This window comes from Scyliorhinus torazame, chromosome 3, assembly GCF_047496885.1.
Source record: "Scyliorhinus torazame isolate Kashiwa2021f chromosome 3, sScyTor2.1, whole genome shotgun sequence".
In the NCBI taxonomy this organism is placed as follows: Eukaryota; Metazoa; Chordata; class Chondrichthyes; order Carcharhiniformes; family Scyliorhinidae; genus Scyliorhinus; species Scyliorhinus torazame.
The window spans coordinates 242084078-242108180 of NC_092709.1; the positions used below are offsets into that span (position 1 = coordinate 242084078).

Below are 24103 nucleotides of genomic sequence, written 5' to 3' on the forward strand. Positions count from 1 at the left end.
TTTTAACAATTGTGCTTTCAGCATAGATTTTCACCTGATAGATTGCAAATAAAGAGTGCTAAAGAGTGCAAAGAGTTCAAATTGGGATTGTTTTCATTGCAGAATTTAATGCTCCCCACAGGATGTCCCACCTATTAGAATTTTTAGAATGAATCCTTTTAAGATGTTTGTGGGAAAACAGGTACTCAAAATGCTGTGGTACAAGATTGTGTGTTATTTTCTTCGGTTTTCTCCTATTATATGCTTTTTTTGAAGGCGATATCTCTAACTAGCATCACAGAACGTCAGAGATTAGTAACAGACATTCACCTGGTTACAGCCGGTGCCGGGCGAGGAACCCAAGTTGTTGCCCTCCATCCTCTGGATGGGAACGACCTCAGCATGAAATCCAATTTATTGTGATTCCAGATAGGACACCCCCAAATTGTTATGCTTCCAAGTGAGGAGGGATGAACTGTCTCTCTTTCTTTGTTCAATCCCCTCGGTTGGTCACAACAAAGTTAATTTAAAAGAGATCCCTTTTCACAGTCCAAATGTACTTATTCTTTTTTGGAGCCAATTTAACCAGACTTCCTTGAGTTAATGAGTGAGTTGCTAAAACACAGGAAAAAAATAATAAAATGCAACATGCGTACACAGATAAGAAATGACCAGTGAGTCAAAAATAGATATATGAATCAGTCATTGACTTGTTTGTGAGGAGATGATGAAATATTGTTCCCATCTTAGATTAGTGATTCCATTAGCACTGACTTCAGCAGTTGAATAGTTGGTTTTAAGATTCCAGCATTCTGCAGTTTAAGAACAAAGACCAAAGGACAATACAGCACATGAACAGGCCCTTTGGCCCTCCACGCCTGTGCCGCTCACATGTCCTATCTACACCAACCACCTGCATCCTTCTAGACCCCGACTGTTCATGTGCCTATCCAGATAAGTCTTAAAGGTGGCTAACGTATCTGCCTCAACCACCTCACTTGGCAGTGCATTCCAGGCCACCACCACCCTCTGTGTAAAAAAATTTCCCCCGCACATCTCCACTGAACCTTTCCCCCCTCACCTTGAACTTGCGCCCCCTTGTAATTTTCAATTCCGCCCTGGGAAAAAGTCTCCAACTGTTCACCCTATGTATACTCCTCATAGTTTTATAAATTTCTATCAGGTCGCCCCTCAGACTCTATCTCTCTAGGGAGAACAATCCCAGTTCATTCAATCTCTCCTCATAGCTAATATTGGTTTAGCTCAGTGGGCTAGACAGCTGGTTTGTGACGCAGAACAAGACCAGCAGCACGGGTTCAATTCCCGTACCAGCTGAGAATTCTGAATTCTCCCTCAGTGTACCTGAACAGGCGCCAGTGTGTGGCGACTCGGGGCTTTTCACAGTAACTTCATTGCAGTGTTAATGTAAGCCTACTTGTGACAATAAAGATTATTTATGTATTTTATAATCGGACCCGCTAGGTTTCCTCCCAAGTCATTTATATAGATTACAAACAGCAGAGGTCCCAGTACTGAGACCTGTGGAACATCACTAGTTACAGGCCGGAGGAGGTGGTGGAAGCAGGGACGATAGTGACGTTAACGTGCATCTTGACAAATACATGAATAGGATGGGAATAGAGGGATACGGACCCCGGAAGTGTAGAAGATTGTAGTTTAGACAAGCAGCATGGTCGGAACAGGCTTGGAGGGCCGAAGGGCCTGTTCCTGTGCTGTACTTTTCTTTGTTCTTTGTTTGTTGTTTTGTCCATGTGGACAATATCCACAGCCCTTCCCTCTCCAATCAAAGTAAAGAGGAGTTGCCCTGCTTCCTTTTCAATTGTGGCTTTGCTGACTTAAATTGCTTCCAACAATCAGGAGGGCAAGGCTTTTTAAAAAATCCTGTCAGAGCAGCAGGGGTGACTTTGTTGCCTTTCCTGGTTTCAGTGTCACACACTGACGCACCCTGCATTTGACTACACAGCTGTGTATTCCTGGGAGGGAAGAAGCCACAAACAGTTTGGGACACACTTACAGAATACAATTCCTGCTAAGTGATGCACGATCAATTGCACAAAGACTAAGGTTGGGTACAACTGTGGCTTTATTGCAGTCAGATGCGTGGCCTCCTGCTGCAGCTGGCGAAATGGCAGCTAAATGGAGGACACGCATATTTATACTTAGCCTATAGGGCGGAGCCAGCCGGTAGGGGCTACCGGCGAACCTGTAGTACAGGTCCTAACTTACATCCCCTAATACAGGTGTACAGTGGTTCACCACACTAAGATGACAATCAGCTTCCATTATCACCACATGGACATTACCGACTACTTCTGTATTGGTTTGTCATTTGATATGTCCCTGCCTGGAAAAGGGTGCAACATTCCATTGTCTGTCTCTCTCAGGCCTCAATATAATGTACAAAGCAATTCAGTCAGTCACTGACTATACATTCTCAGAATTTAAATCCTCAGCCGTCTCTGGGTTATATGTCTATTTTAAAAATCTCATGTTTTATTTAAATGTTCAATATGTCCAAAAGTAATTTGGGGTTTTGATCCATCATCATGACAATGTCTGCATTGTTTTTCTTCGCTCCATTTTCCTACACTCTCCTGTTCAGTCTTTAAATTGTCTTGCTGAAGAGAGGCATTTTGCCAAAGCATTTTGTCTTTGACTCACCAGGACAAATGCAAGAATGCCAAATTTCAAACCATCACCACAATTTATACTGCAGGAGAAAAGGGGGACAGATTGGATGAAATGGCTGAAGCTTTGCAATGGACAAAGCACTGGGGAACTTTGGCTCCCCATGCCTCTGGGTATTCACCGTTAAATGGTCTGAGGTCTGTACACTCACAATAATCTGGTTTATCCTTGCTGTTCTTCAATCCAAAACAAAGGAATTCTATTTCAACCGCTATTCTATTTAAAGCTTTGCACTTGGTGCTACATTATTTATTAATGACTTTAGATCGCCTCTCTAGACATTAGGATACATGCAAAATATTATGCTTTAACGTATCTTGCAGATTGCTCTTCCATCCTAGACAGTGCTTCAAATTCTGTTCAGTACAAATCAGTTCAGATAAAATCGCCAACTCAGCTTGTTTTTTTATTACAACTCAAATGTATCTTCGTAACAAGTGTACCAATTCCTCCATCACATTGTTACTACACTTCAAATTTAATTGGCTATAAAGTCAGATATTCTGAGGCTGTGAAAGGCACTTTATCAATGTAAGCCTTTCTTTCTTGGGTACCTTAATATATAAACTACCTATTGTCCTTATTAACTAATGTGGAAATAGCTTGCTAAAACTATGCTTAATGCTAAGAATTTTAAAATGGTAATCCCACAGGCAGCTCAAGTTAAAGCAGAAAACCTCAAACAAACAGATATTTCTGCAGGGTGAGTAGCTTTCTGGGTCGGGAACTGTGCTCAGAATCTGTCCAAAAGCTAAGGGTCAAAGGGATCTGTAAATATGAGTACATGCCCACACCATATATTTAGAATATACAACATAGAGCCCTGAGCTGACTCCTTCTAGAATGAGCGGGAAGTGTTGTGTTCCCCGTTTTATAGTGTGTATGCTCTTGCCTGTGATTGGCTGTGATGTTGTGTGTGTATTGATTGGTCCGTTGATCTGTTCATCTGTGTGTATGCATGTTTGCACCATGATGTTTATCTGAATATCATGACATCCCCCTTTTTTACAAGAATATGTGCCTATGTGGTAATAAATATGGATGTGTACGGAGTGCAGCTGAATGTGTGTGTGTGCAATATCTACAACATGTACATGAGGCTAAACTATATACATAGGAAGGTGTCAGGTGCAACATAGTAACGAGGTTGTATCATAAACAAAATATGTGTAAACATTAAGCATCAAAACGAACTCCTGTAACGACAAAAAGAGAAACATATTAACATTGTGGCATAATACGTCAGTGAGTTCAATGTTCAAACAGGCTCATAAGTCCAGCCTAGTAGGTGGGCGATGAATTCGGTGTCGACCGTTAGGTTGGCACACCATTCATCACCCGGATTAACGCTGTTCACTGGCATCGGCTGGTGGGTCCTGCTTGGAGACATCCGGTTCCTGTCAATGACCGCAACACGGAAGGCTTCCCGGTCGACTGTATTACCGGTTTGTATATCGTCCAGGTATAACTCAGAGTACGGAGGCTGAATGGTCCGCACGTCCCTGCGAGGCTGTTGGAATTGGGGAACGTTGGCAGGTTGAGCTGCTAGACAGCAGGCAGCGTAGTGGCCCATCTTGCCACAGTGGAGGCATTGTCGGTTCTTTGCTGGACATTGCCGCTTTAAATGTGCGGATCCACAGTTGCCGCACGTCGTGACGTCATGGCGTTTGTTGCGCCATCGCGCATGCACAGTTCAGTTTTGCGTAGAGCGCGCCTGCGCGTCACGTCCCTCTGCGCCGACGTCTCTTTTGGCGCGTATAAGCGCGGGAGGCTGCGGAAATCGGGCGAAATGGCCGCCCTCGTCCGGGCCGCGGGCCGGGAGGAACTCGATCGCCTGGACCCACTCGGCCTCGTAGGACCCCTGCATTGCCGATTCGGCCGCGTAGGACCCCTGCCGTGCCGTTTCGGCTGCTGGAATTGGGAGTAGCGGCTGGTCGCGTTTTCATAGAGGACCAGGGCTTCGATGGTGGTGGTTAGGGTGAGGCTTTTAATTTTGAGGAGCTGCTGGCATAGGGTGCCCGAGGTGACCCCAAAAACAATCTGGTCCCGAATCATGGAATCGGAGGTGGCCTCGTAACCGCAGGACTGCGCGAGGATACGGAGGTGTGTCTGGAAAGATTGAAAAGGCTCATCCTTACCCTGCAGGCGCTGCTGGAAGAGGTACCTCTCGAAACTCTCATTTACCTCGACGCTGAAGTGTTGCTCGAGTTTGAGCAGGACCGTCTTGTACTTCGTCTTGTCCTCACCTTCCGCGAACACCAAGGAATTGTAGATGTGGATGGCGTGTTGCCCTGCCGTGGAGAGGAGGAGGGCGATCTTCCTGGTGTCCGATGCATTCTCCCTTTCTGTGGCTTCTAGGAAGAACTGGAAGCGCTGTTTAAACAGCTTCCAGTTGACGCCGAGGTTTCCAGCGATTTGGAGCGGCTGCGGCAGGCTGATGGGTGTCCATGGCGCAGGATAGCGGATTCCTGAAGATGTGTAGGTAGGTCTCACAGTTGCTGGGTTCCAATCCTGGTACTATGTCGTGTTGGGTGCTCTGCTACATAGACAAACCAACACGGTTGCGGATGGTACAACTCGGTTTTATTATTAACAATAATAACATCTGTAAACTGGTTATTGTGGTTCGTTCATTACCCTCTAACCTGCGAACCTAGCCCTAACACTCTTGGAGAAGCACTCAGCACATGGTGAATGTCTGAGACGCTTGCTGTGAGCTCTGTGCCCTGAGCTGTCTCCTGCTGGAATGAGTGGGAAGTGTCGTGTTCTCTGTTTTATGTGTGTATGCTGTTGCCTGTGATTAGCTGTGATGTTGCCTGTGTATTGATTGGTCTGTTGATCTGTCCATCAGTGTGTATGTATGTTTGCACCATGATGTTTATCTGAATATCATGACAATCACTTCCTGTGTTGGTAAATTCCACATTAACAACAACATTCTGAGGAAAGACATTTCTCCTTATATTCTCTCCACACCATCCATTCATAATTTTAAAGACCTCAATCCTGTCATTCCTGACTGGAGATTTCCTTTTCCACAGTTGCTGCCAGAGAGTATTTGCAGAAGCTCTTACTTTTACTTCACTTCTGACTTAAACTCATTTCTAAAAGAAAAAGGCCCAAGCTGCTCAATCGTCACCCTTGTAAATTTTTGGGCACTTCCTCCTGTGTTTCCATATAATTTTTATGGCATGGAGTCCAAAACTATAAACAATTTTGCAAGTATGATATGATCAAGGTTCTATACAAATTTAACATACTTTTGAATTCTATACACCCAAAATAAATCCCAAGTGTTGTTAGCATTTTTAATTGCTTTGCTGACTTGCCCATGCTGATTTTAATGATTTGTTCTCCAGGACTCTGGATTCCTTTTCTCTTCCATCCCAAATTCAACGATTGCGTTGCTTCCGGCGCAAAGTCCGGTGCACTGTGTGAATCCTGGGAGAGCCCAAAATAGGGCTCCACATTGAGCTGATTGCGAGACACTCAACCCGTTCCACCCGGTGCGATCTGGATGTCTCCCTCGCTGGGCGAGATCCAGGTCAGAATATTATAATGAGACATTAGACTCATTTAAATATCCAGATTCACCCAGTGACCAGGAGTCAAAGGTCGCCAGTGAGTTGTTTGGCACTTGTCTACACCAACGTGGATCAGGTGTAACAACACCTCATAGGATCTCACAAAACATTAGAGTCCTGAGTGTCAGGGACAGGGCATGGTGGTACCCTTCCCTTTCACTTGACACCTGGACAGTGGGGGGGGGGGGGCACTGACTTGTTAGAATTTTTGTCTCAGTGCCCTTTTCCTTAAGTATAATCCCAATATAATTTTGTTCATTGGGCTAGCGTTCCTGTTTTGTATATTGGAACAGCATTAGCTGGCTGGCAATGTTCTGGTTCTATCACCAAACGCAGCTTTTGCATTTCATTTGGACCAGGGGGTTTATCCTCTTTTAAGTTTTGTTAGTTTATCAATTATTTTCTCCCTTTCTACACCAGTTGTATTAATATTCTCTTTCATCTCATACACCCTGAAATTTAAAAGGCACGCCCACAAAGATGGCACCCCCACTTCCATCCCACCCTTTAAGAACTTTGAAATCTGCTGATCCTTGCCTGCCTCCCCTGCCAATCATTAATCATTATTACGACATTGGTAGTGTAATATTGTGTCAATTGGCTTTCAAGGGGATCCTTAGGTATGGATGAGAAGATGGTGGCCTTACGTTAACCCTCCAGCCCTGCCAAAAACACATCTGGCAGGGAGGATGGGGGGTGGGGAGAGGATGTCATAGAATCCAGCCCCAGGTTTTTTCAATTCCTTTTTGGGTCACTGTCTCCGTGTCTGCGTGGGTTTCCTCTGGGTGCTCCGGTTTCCTCCCACAAGTCCCGGAAGACGTGCTTGTTAGATGAATTGGACATTTTGAATTCTCCCTCTGTGTACCTGAACAGGCGCTGGAATGGGCGACTAGGGGATTTTCACAGTAACTTCATTACAATGTTTATGTAAGCCTACTTGTGACAATAATAAAGATTATTGATTAATAATAATTTCACCGACTGGCATCATAAGATATGAACCCATGACCCAAGTGCACTCGCCCTGCATCTCTAGATTACCAGTCCAGTAGCATCATCACTACATCAAGGGCAGCATGGTGGCACAGTGGTAGCACTGCTGCCTCATAGCGCCAGGGACTCAGGTTTGTTTCCGACCCTGGGTGACGTCTGTGTGGAGTCTGCATATTCTCCCCGTGTCTGCCTGTGTTTCTTCAAGGTGCTCCGGTTTCCTCCCACAACCCAAAGATGGGCTGGTTAGGCAAGTTGGCCATGCTAAATTACCCTTTAGGATGGGGTCCCAGGATTAGGTCAGGGGATTTGGGTGGTCTTTCGAAGGGTCGATGCAGACTCAATGGCCCCCTTCTGCACTTTAGGGATTCTATGATCAACATTTATGACTAAATTATTTGGGAAACTTCAGTCTCAACACCTTCCTCAAATTGAAAAGTCACTCAGGCTTATTGATTCGAGGTGGGTGGATGATTAACCATGTAGTGATATTGTGGCTGTGTTGCAATTCACCAACTGACCACTAGGAGTCTCATTAATATATCAGTGAATGTTAAGAGTCAGGTGACCTCAGAATGACTGGAGAGCTGGAAGAGAGAGGTTGCTCGTGCATGATCTACTGTTATTCATTTGTGGTTTTGTATATAGTTGACCCACAGTTAATGTTAATAAATCATTTATAGCTTTAGCTCTAGTGTTCTTGAAATATAAATCAGGCCATCCAACAAGAACATCACAAACCATGATTTAACTTGTAGAATGGGTTGGAGGGGCTGAATGGCCTACTTTTCTTCCTATGACAGTATTTTAACGTAACAATTTCCAGATACTGGACATTTGAAGTTAGCCTATCAACTGTTAATTATTTTAATTGTCATACCAAACCCTTGAAAGAAAAGCTGTCACATTTCATACTCTTTATTTAAAAATGCCCTGAAATTGGTCCAGAAGAAATCAGGTCCTTTTTGTCACAGAAGCTGCACCTTGTTGCTATATTCCTCCCACTGAACTTGGTTTTGCATTGATATAGATTCAGAAGTAAGAAAACTAAAACAACAAACTCATTTTCTGGAAAAGAATTGTAGGCTTCTATTAATGGAACAATATACCCTTCTCAGCTGGTTAAAAGAATGTTTTACATATAACAGAAGCAAAATTAGATAGTTGACTGAATTGATAGTCTGAATGAGGATCAATTAGATGTCAATTAGTAACACCCTTTATTTTAAGAATTTAAGTGACATTGTGCATATTCGTAAATGGATGCACTGCCAGCTGGCAAATGCACATGCAATATATCAATGTTTGTTCATACTGCCTCTGCTTTTCCACCCACAACATGTTACTTTCCTTGGCTTCAGACGGCTTCTGTCCCACTAATGTGTTCTCAGCTGTATCATGCTCCTTTCCTGTTTCCTCTCTGAAAACTTGCTCTTTTTGACATAGCTTTGATGTTAAAGTTGGATGTTTGATTCTGGAAGAAAAGACCTTGAACCAATCAAGGGGGGAGGAATGGAAGAGTTACCCCTCTTTTCCCCATACCAATATAACACGTTATGATCCCAGTTGATGTTATAACTGGATGGAAAGATCCCGGAATGGAACCCTGCCTCAAAAGACCATCGCTTTAAAAAAAAATAAAAATGTGGATTAATAGAGTCACAGGACCACTAATTAGTTTTAACAAGAAAAAAGTTATTAAACATGAAAAATTTGGATTAATATAATGCTCCTTTACTCCCCCTCCCCCCAAAGTTGACAATTTAGGATTAACATGGATTACGGGGTACATTTAATTTACAATGGTCTCATTAACACACCAAGTCCCTTTTAAGTACACAAGGTGACTGTGGTCAAATGCAGCACTCCATTCTGAATTTCTCCTCAGAAACCTCCTAGATGAAGAAAACAGGAGAGTTCCCAAACTCCATTCCAAAAACATGTTTTAAAATAGTCACTGATAAAAATGCTTTCACTTAGCGGTTTTGCATTCAAAAATCCAGTCCAGGTTTTACAAATGACTATTTTAACCCAAACCTCCACTCCACGTTTAACAGTGAATCCAGTCCAGGATTTTCCACCACCCCCTTTGGGTTTACTTTCTCTTAACTTTTCCACAAACTCCGATATCCAGTCACAGATTTCCATAGTTATTTCAACTCGCGTTGCACAGGCTGTAGTAAAATCTCACACACCTGAAACTCACTTTAGATATCTTTCTGCCGACTCAGCCCTGCCTCTGTCTGTCTTTACTGAACAGTTCTCTAGTACCTCTAAGCTAAGACTTCTTAGAAATGTCTTCATTTCTCTAGTTTCCTTAACTAGGTCTTCGGACCTCTACACCTTTATCTTAATCATTATTCCATGGCATGGCTTTTCTTCTAGCAAAGCGGAGAGTTGCTCCCTCTTGAACCTTCTAAACCAACTATGAAAGCTATCTTCTCTCTCACTACCTATCTCCAACTGCAATCAAATTAGTTAAAATCAAATTTAAAAGCTTCTCTACCTTGCGAAGCAACACCCTCTGCTGGCCTATTTATTCTTCACGCTGTAGCACCATTTAAGCATAATAGAAACACAGTTGGAACTTAACCAACCCCCACACATACAAGTACCTTTGTCCACAGCACCTTTGTCCATAACGAATCTAACTATAGATTTTACCCTTCCAGGCACAGAAACATTAAATTAAACATATTTAAGACTATACCTTATTTCTAATGTTTACCAATAAAAATGTAAATCTCTTGAAACTATCTTTGTTTTCCTAACAAACACGTGTTGATGAATTCTAAAAAGAAAAAAGGAAGACTTACATTTGTATCGTGATTTTCAAAACCACCTGACATCTTAATGCGCTTTACAATCAATGAAGTACAGTTGTTGTGACATAGGAATCATGACAGCCAATCTGTACTCAGAAAAACCCAACGCTCACCAAAACGAAATGTCATAATGACTGGATAATCAATTATTGTAAACATTGGCTAGGATAGCTCTCTTGTTCTTCTTCAAAATATTGCCATGGGATCGTTAGTATCTGTCCAAACATGGCCTCAGTTTAAGATAACATCCAACAGATAATGGGCTGGATTCTCCGCCCCACCACATTTCTGCCCCGACCTGCCGGCAGGCTTCTCCATTACGCCGGCCGGTCAATGGGGGTTTCCCATTGTTTCCCATTGTGGGGCAGCTCCACGCCATTGGGAAACTCCACACAAATAGTGACCCAGAGTCGGGATCGAACCTGGGACCTGGGCGCCGTGAGACAGCAGTGTTAACCATTGCGCCACAGTGCCGCCCCAAGCCTGTTACTTTTGACATTCAGTGGCATTACCATCATTGAATCCTTCCTTTCAACATCCTGGGAGTTACCATTAATCTGAACTGAACTGGACTGGCAATACAAGTAGTGTGGTTACAAGTGGAGGTCAGAGGCCAGAAATTCTGCCGCAACTCGTCCGTCTCCCCAAACTCTGTCCATGACCTACAAAGGTACAAGTTAGGAGTGTGATTCTGCACAATATACACACAAGACGTTGAATTTTGGGCACATTGGATTGGATGTCACTGAGGAAATCTATTGCAAGAGATGTGCTAACAACATTAGACATGTGTTAGGGTTGTCATGAGGGCAATGCCCTGGCGGTGGATCATGGAAGAGAAGGAGTGGAGAAGAATGCAGGATGTGGAGTTTTGCTATTTAGTAAATGTTCCAACTAGCCTGGTGTTGGTTATTTAACTATATTTTAGCAAGTCTAGCAGAATGTTGGGATGAAATTCAATCTGCCGATATCAAGATTGCAATTATATGTTAATTTTATAAAAAGCCAAGTTATGAACTAAGCATGGTGAAGTCGATGTTTGATCGAAATCACAGGCATTGTATACAAAATTGGGATGGTTCAGGTTTAAATATACTAATCACAGGCTCCATGCAATGTAACATTGCAAGATCGAAGTTATTCAAGTAGGTGCTTTCAAATTACAGATCCCAGAGTTGGAATATGACACTGCTTCAAATGAGTGGAAATAAAACAGCATTTTGTGGGATTTCTGGTTGACAATGTCTGCAGTGAAATGTAGGGGAGGTCCTAGTCAGGAAATTGGCAGAACCTGCCCTGTTCAAAGCAACTCACTTTTTATTATTGTTCACTTCACAGCATTAATGGGAACAGTAAAGGAGTGCCTGTGCAGGCCGTTTGTTATTTACAGATCTAAAGGCACAGTACAAATCGAGATAAAATAAGTTACCACGGGGATGGTAGCCCCTGCGTGCAATGGATAGCAAATCATAAATGTTCATGATAAACAGAGAGTGATGATTTTACTCGACAAAGCACAGAGAATATTTGCCCCCCAAATAACAAAATGCTAAAGTAATAGGAAAGAGCTAAGTAGAACCACAATGCCTGCTTGTTCGTATATAAATTGAATAAATATTTGAATCTTTCAGCAGGGAAATTGGTTCCTTCGTCAATTTTTAAATATCAACATAACAGACGCTTGAAAAGATATTTACAGAGCTTACACATGTTGAAAGCAAATGTAAAATGAATGTTGTGTGAAATTGACATTGGCAAGAATCAGCATGGTAATTTGACCAGTCTTGCATTCAGAATTTAGGAAACTGCCCTTTATGACAGCAACAGAAATATGTTGGAAGCGTATACAGTGGGTGAATTTTCCACGCCGCCTCTGTGCAAGGTAACTGGTCCACTATAAACATAAATCAAAAATCATGGGCTACGCAACTGTGATTTCCCAGCCTGCACAAACAGTGGGCCAGGTACCACAAAACCAGTCAGGTTTCAGAAAATCTACTCCATCTACTGCACACTGAACACCCTTATTTGTACAGCAGAGACCAATAACTGGAGACTCCTTTTCTACAACAGGGCCCCCTTTTCTTGTCCCGGAGGCAAAGTGGATTCAAATTCCCGCCCACTGACCAATGCACAAAATCTTGGCTTATATCAAGTGTAGGAATAACGGAATGTTGCTCTGCCTGAGGTGCTGCCTTTCTGATGAGACATTAAAGCAAAGGTCAGTTTGGCCTCATAGTTGCATGCAACAAATTCCGTGGTGGGCATGCACAAAAGAGTAGAGTTAGAAGAATGGAGTGTATGACAAGGTAGCTGAGAGGGGTGTTAATGCGTTGGGAAAGGATTACAAGGTTAGGGAGGAGAAAGGTAATGAAGAAATTGAAAGGTGTTGGGCATTCGATATAGGTTAGCAAAAGCTGCAGCTATAGCTGAGAGGGACTTGGTCCAGGATAGGATTTACTTCTCATGGTTAAGATTTCTCACTCTTGGAAAGTCTGGCCATCCTTGTTGGCACAACTAAGCGCATTGCTAGCCACCTCCAATGACAGTTAAGAGTCAACAACATAGGTGTGGCACTGAAGTTGAACACAGGGAATAGAAATTCTCAGGGTGCCCCTCAATCTATGGAGTTTTAACTCTACAGTATGCATGGGAGACCATCAACAGACTCCCCAGGCTGAAAGCATCCTGATTGACAAGCTTTGTATCCAGTCAACAGTCCCATGCAGGAGATCAAGGTAGTGCCACACCTCGGTAGGCTGTGGAGTAGGTCCCGGGGAGGATGAAAGGGCAGTATATCGACCCGTGGGAGTTGGATGTTGATCCTGGGGTTGGGAGGTGCGTAGTGTTGATGTTGTACATCTGTGAGAGTAAAAAGAATGGGTGACCACCAGGCAGAGCAAGAGAATTAGGCAGGTAGTACCAGATCTCCTGCGGCTATTCACCTGCAAAAGAGATATATTGCTTTGGATACTGTTCATAGATCATAGTATTTACATTGCAGAAGGAGTGCATTTGGCCCATCGTGTCTGCACCGGCTCTTGGAAAGAGCACCCTACCAAAGCCCACACCTCCACCCTATCCCCATAACCCAGTTACCTCACCCAACACGAAGTGCAATTTTGAACACTAAGGACAATTTAGCATGGCCAATCCACCTAACCTGCATATCTTTGGACTGTGGGAGGAAACCGGAGCACCCGGAGGAACCCACGCACACACGGGGAGAACGTGCAGACTCCACACAGACAGTGATCCAAGCCGGGTATCGAACCTGGGACCCTGGAGCTGTGAAGCAATTTTGCTAACCACTATGCTACCGTGCTGCCCTATAGTTTTGTGTCCACAGCCCACAGTTTTGTTTCGGCCCCACGGTCCTAGTTTTGTCTACCAGAGAGAGGGAATGAGGTTCGTCCCAGTGTGTACCATTTGTTCACCTGGGAAACAAGATCAAAAGCACATTTCAACATTTGTCAATGACTGCAGCTTGCAGATGGTTAGCAATCATTTCTCAAGCAAAATCCCATGATTGCTGAAAACCGAAAATGAAGGAAACACTTGCAGGTCATCTATAAAGAAAGGTAATGTTTCAAGTTGGTAATCTTTTGTCACAACTGCAAAAGGATGTAGAAGATGTTGATCAAGTACAGAGGCAGGGAAAGGGGGATCAAATTTGAAGGTGTAAGAGCAGGCAGAAGGCAGAAATAGACAAAAGGGAAGCTGGTGCAAGGCAAAAGGAAATGGTAATGGGACAAGTAAGGAAACTGTTACGACCCGCACAGGTCTCATGGGATATAGGGGAATTGACTCTCAGGGGAAAGCAGCAACAGCCAATTTTATTGCATCACAATTGAATCTGCTGGACATGGGAGGAGAAACATGTGAGAATGCAAAATTTATAGGGAATTCAATTTTAAGGGAAGAAAAGCGTTTTTGTGGTCACAAACGAGACTCCAATAGGGTATGTTGCCTCTCTAGTGTTCGGGTCAAGGATGTCTCAGAGCAGCTACAGGACACTCTTGAGGGGGAGGGTGAACAGCCAGTGGTCATGGTACATATTGGTACGAACAACATAGGTAAAAAAAGGAATTAGGCCCTAGTTGAAAAGTGGCACATACTAGTCAGAGTAGAAAAGCAGGATATATCCGGTGAATACGTGACTGGAAAGATTGGATTGGATTTGTTTATTGTCACGTGTACCGAGGTACAGTGAAAAGTATTTTTCTGCGAGCAGCTCAACAGATCATTAAGTACATGAGAAGAAAAGGGAATAAAAGAAAATACATAATAGGGCAACACAACATATACAATGTAACTACATAAGCACTGGCATCGGATGAAGCATACAGGGTGTAGTGTTAATGAGGTCAGTCCATAAGAGTCTGGTGACAGTGGGGAAGAAGCTGTATTTGAGTCTGTTCGTGCGTGTTCTCAGACTTCTGTATCTCCTGCCCAATGGAAGAAGTTGGAAGAGTGAGTAAGCCGGGTGGGAAGGATCTTTGATTATACTGCCCGCTTTCCCCAGGCAGCGGGAGGTGTGGATGAAGTCAATGGATGGGAGGCAGGTTCGTGTGATGGACTGGGCGGTGTTCATGACTCTCTGAAGTTTCTTGCGGTCCTGGGCTGAGCAGTTGCCATACCAGGCTGTGATGCAGCCCGATAGGATGCTTTCTATGGTGCATCTGTAAAAGTTGGTAAGAGTCAATGTGGACATGCCGAATTTCCTTAGTTTCCTGAGGAAGTCTCGGCGCTGTTGTGCTTTCTTGGTGGTAGCGTTGACGTGGGTGGACCAGGACAGATTTTTGGAGATGTGCACCCCTAGGAATTTGAAACTGCTAACCATCTCCACCTCGGCCCCGTTGATGCTGACAGGGGTGTGTACAGTACTTTGCTTCCTGAAGTCAATTACCAGCTCTTTAGTTTTGCTGGCATTGAGGGAGAGATTGTTGTCACTACACCACTCCACTAGGTTCTCTATCTCCCTCCTGTATTCGGACTCGTCGTTATTTGAGATCCGGCCCACTATGGTCGTATCGTCAGCAAACTTGTAGATGGAGTAGGAACCAAATTTTGCCACGCAGTCGTGTGTGTACAGGGAGTAGAGTAGGGGGCTAAGTACACAGCCTTGCGGGGCCCCGGTGTTGAGGACTATTGTGGAGGAGGTGTTGGTGTTCATCCTTACTGATTGTGGTCTGTTGGTCAGAAAATCGAGGATCCAGTTGCAGAGTGGGGAGCCAAGTCGTAGGTTTTGGAGCTTTGATATGAGCTTGGCTGGGATTATAGTGTTGAAGGTGGAGCTGTAGTCAATAAATAGGAGTCTAATGTAGGATAGTGCAAGGGGGAGGGTTTCAGATTCCTCGGACATTGGTACAAGTTTTGGGGGAGGTAGGAGCAGTACAAACTGGATAGGTTACTCTTGGACAGGACCAGAACTGATGTCCTCAGGCAAATGTTTGCTTGTGTGGTTGGGGAGTGTTAAACTAGAATGGCAGGGTGTTGGGAACCTAAGCAGGGTGAAAGGAATTTTATTTTTTTTAAACAGTAAAATGCAAAAACGATAGGCAGGGTAATCAAGGATGAGGGACAAATAGGGCCACAGTACAAAGAAAAGTTGGGATGATAAAAAATGGCAAAAAGGCAAGCCTAAAGGATTTGTACCTTAATGCACGAACCATTTGACATAAAGAAGATGAACTGACAGCATAAATCAAGATAAATGGATAAAAGTTCATTGCCATTTCAGAGACATGGTTAAAAATAGATCAAAACTGGGAACTTTAACTTTCGGGGATATTTGACTTTTCAGAAGGACAGGAGGAAAGGAAAAGGTGAGAGGGTAGCACTGTTAATAAGAAAGGAAAAGTGGACAGTTGGGAGAGATGATCTAGACTTGGATGTGTAGTCCATTTGGGTGGAGATAAAAAAAACAGCAAGGGAAAGAAGATATTTGTTGGGGTAGTGTATAGATCCCCAAACAGTAGCCACACCAGAGGAAAGGGTATAAATCAACAAATAACAGGAACATGTAAAAAGAATAGAGCAATAATTATGGGTGACTTTAATCTTCATGTTGATTGGGTAGCGACAACAACAAATTCATAGAGTACATTAGGGATAGTTTCTTAAGAGTAATATGTCATGGAGCTAACCAGGGTACAGCTATCTTGGTTCTGGTAATAGGTAGTGAGGCAGGTTTAATGAATGACCACAGAGTAAAAGATCCCCTAGGAAGTAATGATCGTAACATGAATGTTTGAGAGTGAGAAACTTGGGTTGGAAACAACGTTGTTTAACTCAAATGAAGAGAATTGCAATGAAATGATGTTACAGTTAGCTAAAGTGGACTGGGTGGATAGATTAGCAGGAAAGACAGTAAACAAACACTGGCAGACATTTAAGGAAAGAAATTTGCAACAAAAATATATCCCAGTAAGAAGGAAAGATTCTAAGAGAGGGACGAATCTACCATGGCTAACAAAAGAACTAAAGGGGAGTATTAAGTTGAAAGAAAAAGCATACATATAAGGAGGCAAAAGTCAGTGATAGCCCCGAAAACTGGGATAATTTCAGAATCCAGAAGAGGACTAGAAAAATAATAAAGAGGGAGAAAATAAACTATCAGGAATATAAAAGCTGACATTAAGAGCTTCATTAAATATACAAAAATGAAGAGAGAGGTCAAAGTGAACATAGGCTCCTTAGAAAACGATTCTGGTGAAATAGTTATGTGGAACAATGAAATGGCAGAGGAGTAAAGAATGAATATGAAAGAATACTGGGGAGGAATTACATGCCATCGCTAGAGATATAGTATTAGACAAACTAATGGGGCTAAAGGCCCCTGGCCCTGATGGCTTGCATCCTATAATCCTAAAAGAAGTAGCTATAGAGATAGTGGATGCATTGGTTGTAATTTTCAAAGAATCCTTGGGATTCTGGAGAAGTACTGGAGGATTGGAAAATTGCCAATGTGACACCCCTATTCAAAAAGTGAAGGACGCAAAAGGCAGATTACTATAGGCCGATTAGCCTAACATGTACTGTTGAAAACATGGTGGAATCAATTACTAAGGAAATAATAGCAGCATATTTGGAAAAGCATAATCTAATCAAGCAGTCAGCATGGCTTCATAAATCATGTCGGACTAATTTATTTAAGTTTTTCGAGGAAGTCTCAACCAGAGTGGATACAGGGGACCCAGTAGATGTGTTGCATTTGTACATCCAGAAGGCTTACAACAAGGTACCTCACAAAAGGTTAACTCATAAGAACCCATGCTGTTGGAGGTACTATATTGGCGTGGATAGAGAATTAGCGAATGAACAAGAAATAGCAATTGGGGATAAGTGACTCTTTTTCAGGTTGGTGACCTTAACCAGTGGGGTTCGACAGGGATCACAACGGTTTACAATATATATTAATAACTTGGAGGAAGGAAGCAAATGTTCTGGAGCCAAATTTGCAGATGACACAAGAATAGGGGAAAGGCAAGTTGCAGAGATATTGCCAAGTTAAGAAAATGGGCAAAAAGTTGGCAGGGGAAAATGTGAAGTTATTCATTTTGGACGCGGGAACAAAACAGCAGAGTGTTATTTAAATGGAGAAAAACTGCAGAAAGCTGCAACTTGAAGGGATTTGGGGGTTACTTGTGCACAAAACACAAAGCTGGCACACAGGTGCAGCTGGTAATCAGGAAGGCTAATGGAATGTTGGCCCTTATTTCAAGGGGGTTGGAGTATAACAGTAGGGAAGTCTTGCTGCAGCTGTACAAGGTACAGGTGAGACCACACCTGGAGTACTGTGAGCAGTTTTGGTTGGTCCCCTTATTTAAGGAAGTATATTATTTCATTGGAGGCGATTTAGAAAAGGTTCACGAGGATGATCTCTATTATGGAGGAATTGTCTTATGAGCAAAGGTTTTGGAATTCAGAAGAATGAGAGTTGATCTCAATGAAACATATAGAATTTGTTACGGACTTGACAGGGTAAATGCTGAGAGGATGTTTCCCCACATGGGAGAGTCTCGGACCAGAGGGCATGGTCTCAGGATAAGGGATGCCCATTTAAAATTGAGATGAGGAGGAATTTCTTCTCTGAGGGTTGGGAGTCTTTGGAACTCCTTATCACAGAGAGCTAAGGGGGCAGAGTTGGGTGAGGGAGGAGGTTACATTGTGTATATTTAAGGCTGAGATAGATAGATTCTTGATCAGTAAAGGGATCAACGGTCCCAGGGAAAGGGCAGGAAAGTGGATGCGAGGAATGTCGGATCAGCCTTAATTCTATTGAATGGCAGAGCAGTCTCGAAGGGCTGAATGGCCTACTCCTGTTCCTATTTCTTCTGCTCTTATGGGTGGGAGAGATAGAATCATATAATTTACAGTACAGGAGGAGGCCCTTTGGCTCATCGAGTCTGCACCGGCCCTTGGAAAGAGCACCCCACTTAAGCCTATCCCATTCCCGTAACCCAGTAACCCCACCTAACCTTTTTTGGGACACTAAGGACAATTTATCATGGCCAATCCACCTAACCTGCACATCTTTGGACTGTGGGAGGAAACCGGAGCACCCGGAGGAAACTCACGCAGACACAGGGCGAACGTGCAGACTCCACACAGACAGTGACCCAAGCCGAGAATCGAACCAGGAACCCTGGAGCTGTGAAGCAACTGTGCTAAACACTGTGCTACTGTGCTGCCCTGCAGATGGGGATCTGTTTAGAGGTTTGACAGGAAGGGATCAGAAAGCCTGGGAGGGGGAGTGATTGGAGGCTGGGGAAACCCAGCCACCCACAGTTCAATTCAAAAAGTTAAACAAGAAACAATGCCGCAATCTCATAATATTTAAAGTGCCGTACCATGTCTTTGGACTGGGTTGGTCAAACAGCAATCAGCCAGCCTCTGCTATAACTGGAAGGGGGTGGGTTGGAGTTGGGTTTCTGATTTTTAACTATTTAACCACCCAAGTCCAACCCACATGATTTTTCATGGCGAAAAGTCCCCCTGTGTGTGCATGGGTTTCCTCCGGGTGCTCCGGTTTCCTCCCACAGTCCAAAGATGTGCAGGTTAGGTAGATTGGCTATGCAAAATTGCCCTTAGTGTCCAAAATTGCCCTTAGTGTTGGGGGTGGGGATTACTGGGTTTATGGGGATAGGGTGGAGGTGTGGGCTTGTGTAGGGTGCTCTTTCCAAGAGCCGGTGTACACTCGATGGGCCGAATGGCCTCCTTCTGCACTGTAAATTCTATAAATGCCAGCTATCAGCAAGTCCCGTAGCCCCAAGACCACGCCTGCGTTCATTGCCCTGCCACGCAGCACACATTCCAGCAGGGATCAGTATATATTGAGCAGGAGTAGGAACTTGGGGTAAGGTTTATTTTATTCTAGCTCAATAATACCTCCACCAACCAATGCCCCAACTGAAATCACCAAGCTCAATATAAAACAGAAGTTGCAGTGAGGACAATCCTGCCCTTCATAACTTGGCACCATACTTAAACTTAGCTACTGGGGGAAATGCTTATAATGTTCACCGAGGTAATTACATACAGGATATTTAAAACCTTAACCGCATTGTATAGTTCTATGTTATACTGTACTTGTGGTCAAAACAGGATAGTTGCAATTTATGTACAGCCTCGAGTTTCTTGACTATTCAGGAAACCATGTCAGGTATGTCTGCTGAGCTTCTGTATTACTTGGTCTCACACATTCCTCGCATCCACTTTCCTGCCCTTTCCCTGTTGATAATGAACCTAGCTCACAGATTATTGCCATGGTTGGTAGTCTGCTTTCATCACCATTCAGATGACAACACCCGGACCACGAAAAGCTTCAGCTGGTCCGGAGAAGATTGTGCCTCTCGCACACGCGAATGATTAAACAGATTGCTTTCATCCGCTTCTCATTATAATCTGCGGATGGGATTGTCGAACTACTTTCAACCCTTGACAACAAAGAGCAATAGATATTTTAAAATAATTCTAAACCTGGAACTTTTATTTGAAAAGTGATGTATGAAGATTATAATTGATTTAGCCTTTTACAATTGAATCCCATTAGTCACTGCACTCCGGAAGTCTTTCCACAGTTTTGGAAATAAGTTGAAATTCATTAATAGCGCTCCATAAGTGGACACCACAGACACTAACTCAACATGCTATGTAGGATGACGAGTTGACAGGAAGCCCCACTGAACAATTACAGCACTGCTGCAAAACACAGCATCTTGTTTGCACAATAAGAGACTCATGAACCTGATGCATCACTTGACCGTCTCATCGGGTTCTTCCCTTTACACATGGTATTTAAGTTATGGAAAAAAAACTTGAAAAAATATTTTTTGTACCATTAACGATTACATGCAGTCGTAATCAACAATAGTCCTCGCTAAATCATAGACTGATAAACGGATAAGCTTCAACTGTCTATGTACAGTCACATTAAACATCCAAAGTCGTCAAGAGTGGGCAAACGGTAAAATCTCTTGCAATGCTTAAAATCAAAGAGCGTATTTTCTTACCGAGGATCAGGATGAGAGCTACGTATCGCAGCTTCCAAAACATGGTTGTTATGCTCCAAGAACACGGCACCGATTGTTTGACCTGAGAGAGAGAGAAGTGAAAAGCCGCTGGAATGCTGTCTGAATGCAACTTGTTCGAGTGACCAATTCGGGAAGTTCTGTGGCAGCTCGCACAGGAACTATGAGGAAATCTCCAGGCATTTCCTGTTTGCCCGAAATGACAGGGGATAAAACTCGACTCCACACATTCTGCAATCAGATTGGTGACCGGACTTTGGGATGTATTAGAAATTGCCCGCGGCTGCACAGCATTCAATTTCACTCGTGTGCTTGCAACAATCAGGCAGAGGACGAAAATCAGCGCACGGACTTCAGCTCTTCCCCGAGCTGAATCATATGAGGATCACCGGGTTCACTTGAAAGAGTTCATCACAGTGAATGAGAGAAAACTTGAGACATGTACAAAAATACACACACGGGTAAAAAAAAATCAGATGTTTTCAAGCAGTCGCTGGGTCCGCATAGTTTTTTTTTGCCACCTCAAATGCTATTACACTTTAACCTTGAAAAGATATCTGATAGCAGGCTCAGTTAGTTTTAATAAAGGCATGGCTGTTATTAACCTTATTAGGAAATGTGGTGGTATGTATTAGGGGTATTAAGGTACCCTGGGATGCCGAGAGGCTATTGGTGGATAGACACTGGATCCCGATTGGATCAGCCGCCTACTGGCTCCACCCAGTAAGGCGGAGTATAAGAGCCCGGGTTCTCCCAGCAGCCGCATTCTGTAACTGTGCTGCTGGGGAACAAGTCTGCGTAATAAAGCCATCGTTCGACTCCTTCTCGTCACGTGAGTGATTGTGCTACAATTTATTACGCAAACTTTTAAGGACATGGAGCTCCGAATCATGCTGGAGTGTCTGCGAATCAGCCCCCATGCGGCAAATGCAGCGGCCACTTTTAAACATTGGTTAGCGTGTTTCCAGGGATACCTCTGAACGGCCCCTGGCATACCTACAGAGGAACAGAAAATCCAGATCCTACATGCCAGGGTGAGCGCTGATATCTACACGCTTATAGAGGATGCGGAAGATTTCCCGACGTCGATCGCGATGCTGATAGGAATCTACGTTCGGCCAGTCAACCAGGTCTATGCACGCAACCAGCTCGCGACAAGACGGCAGATTCCCGGGGAATCGCTGGACAAATTCTATAATGCACTGTTGATACTGGGGAGAAACTGCAACTGCCCATCGATTGCGGCTAATGAACACCGAGCTGCTGGTCCGAGATGCGTTCGTGGCAGGTATGCTTTCATCCCAAATTCGCCAGCGATTGCTTGAAAGAGACACACTAGGCCTCAAAGAGGCACGTGCCCTTGCGGCCTCGTTTGATGTGGCATCACAGAACGCCTACGCCCCCGACCGCGTGTCAGCCCCTTGGGCACCGTGGACCCCCGCCGCGACTGAACCCCCGGGACCTCCTGCCCCCCCTGCTAGCCTGCACTGCCAGAGTGGCGGATCACCCGGGGGGCCCCGCTGCTACTTTTGCGGGCAGGGGAAACACCCCCGGATGCGCTGCCTGGCCCGCTCGGCCCTCTGTAAAGGGTGCGGGAAAAGGGGCATTTCGTCGCTGTGTGCCAGGCCCGGGGGTTAGCTGCAATCTCCGGGGGAGAACCCCAAAGTCAACCCCCCCAGCGATCCATGTGCGGCCAATGGGCGCCGCCATCTTGGGTCCCGGACTCCACGCGGGAGGGATGGGCGCCGCCATTTTGTGCCCCCCCGGCAACATGCGATCCATGGGCGGCGCCATCTTGCCCACCCCCGACCGTGTGCGACCCGTGGACGCCGCCATCTTGGCTGACGTCTAAGGACCCCAGGATGGATGGCCACACGGGGCCTGAAGAAAACGCCCCGGTGCAACAATTATGACTGGGTTCGGTGACCCTGGACCAGTCACGGCCCCGAACACTCCAAACAGCAGCAACAACGATATTTGTAAACGGGTACGAGGCACCCTGCCTGATCGACTCTGGGAGCACGGAGAGTTTTATGCATCCTGATACGGTAAGACGCTGTTGCCTTCCGATCCACCCAAGTAATCAAAAAAAAGTTCTGGCAGCGGGGTCCCATTCGGTAGAGATAAAAGGGTTCTGCATTGCGAACCTCACGGTGCAGGGGAGGGAGTTCAAAAACTACTGGCTGTATGTCCTTCCCCACCTCTGCGCTGCCACACTCCTGGGATTGGATTTTCAGTGCAATCTCCAGAGCTTAACATTTAAATTCGGCGGCCCTGTACCCCCACTCTCTATCTGCAGCCTCGCGACCCTCAAGGCGATCCGCCTTCCCTGTTCGCGAACCTCACCCCGGATTGCAAACCAGTCGCCACTAGGAGCAGACGGTACAGCGCCCAGGACCGATCTTTTATCTGGTCAGAAGTGCAGCGGCTGCTGAGGGAAGGCATAATTCAGGCCAGCAATAGTCCCTGGAGAGCCCAGGTGGTAGTTGTAAAGACCGAGGAGAAGCAGAGGATGGTCATAGACTATAGTCAAACCATCAATAGGTACACGCAGCTGGATGCGTACCCTCTCCCCCGCATATCCGACATGGTCAATCGGATTGCACAGTACAAGGTCTTTTCCACGGTGGACCTTAAGTCTGCCTACCACCAGCTCCCCATCCGCCCGAGCGACCGAAAATACACTGCTTTAGAAGCAGATGGGCGGCTCTTATCATTTTTTAAGGGTTCCATTCGGCGTCACTAACGAGGTCTCAGTCTTCCAACGGGAGATGGACCGAATGGTTGATCGGTATGGTTTGCGGGCCACGTTCCCGTATCTCGACAACATCACCATCTGCGGCCACGACCAGCAGGACCACGACGCCAACCTCCGCAGATTCCTCCAGTTCGCAAACGCCCTAAACCTCACATGCATCAGGGAGAAATACGTGTTTAGCACCGACCGTCTAGCCATCCTTGGCTACGTAGTGCGAAATGGAGTGATAGGCCCCAACCCCGAACAGATGCACCCCCTCATGGAGTTCCCCCTTCCCCAGTGCTCCAAGGCCCTGAAACGCTGCCTGGGCTTCTTCTCTTATTACGCCCAGTGGGTCCCCAACTACGCGGACAAGGTCCGTCCGCTAATCCAGTACACGGTCTTCCCCCTGTCGACAGAGGCCCGCCAGGCCTTCAGCCGCATCAAAGCAGATATCGCAAAGGCCACGATGCACGCAATCGACGAGTCCCTCCCCTTCCAAGTCGAGAGCGACGTGTCTGACGTAGCTCTGGCAGCCACGCTCAACCAAACGGGCAGACCCGTGGCTTTTTTTTCACGCACCCTCCACGCTTTAGAAATCTGCCACTCCTCAGTGGAAAAGGAGGCCCAGGCCATAGTGGAAGCTGTGCGGCATTGGAGGCATTACCTGGCCGGTAGGAGATTCAATCTCCTCACTGACCCATGGTCGGTTGCCTTCATGTTCGATAATGCACAGCGGGGCAA

At 45.0% G+C, this 24103-nt stretch overlaps 1 protein-coding gene across 1 annotated transcript in view; it reads right to left on the reverse strand.

The window, feature by feature from the left end:
- itga1 (integrin, alpha 1) overlaps positions 1-21044 on the reverse strand; it is a 370921-nt gene extending 349877 nt beyond the window's left edge. Inside the window, exon 1 of the mRNA XM_072497065.1 lies at positions 20605-21044. Coding sequence (XP_072353166.1) covers positions 20605-20647 — 43 coding nt within the window. The 5' untranslated portion in view covers positions 20648-21044. The remainder of the gene's footprint in view (positions 1-20604) is intronic.
- Positions 21045-24103: the final 3059 nt, after the last annotated feature.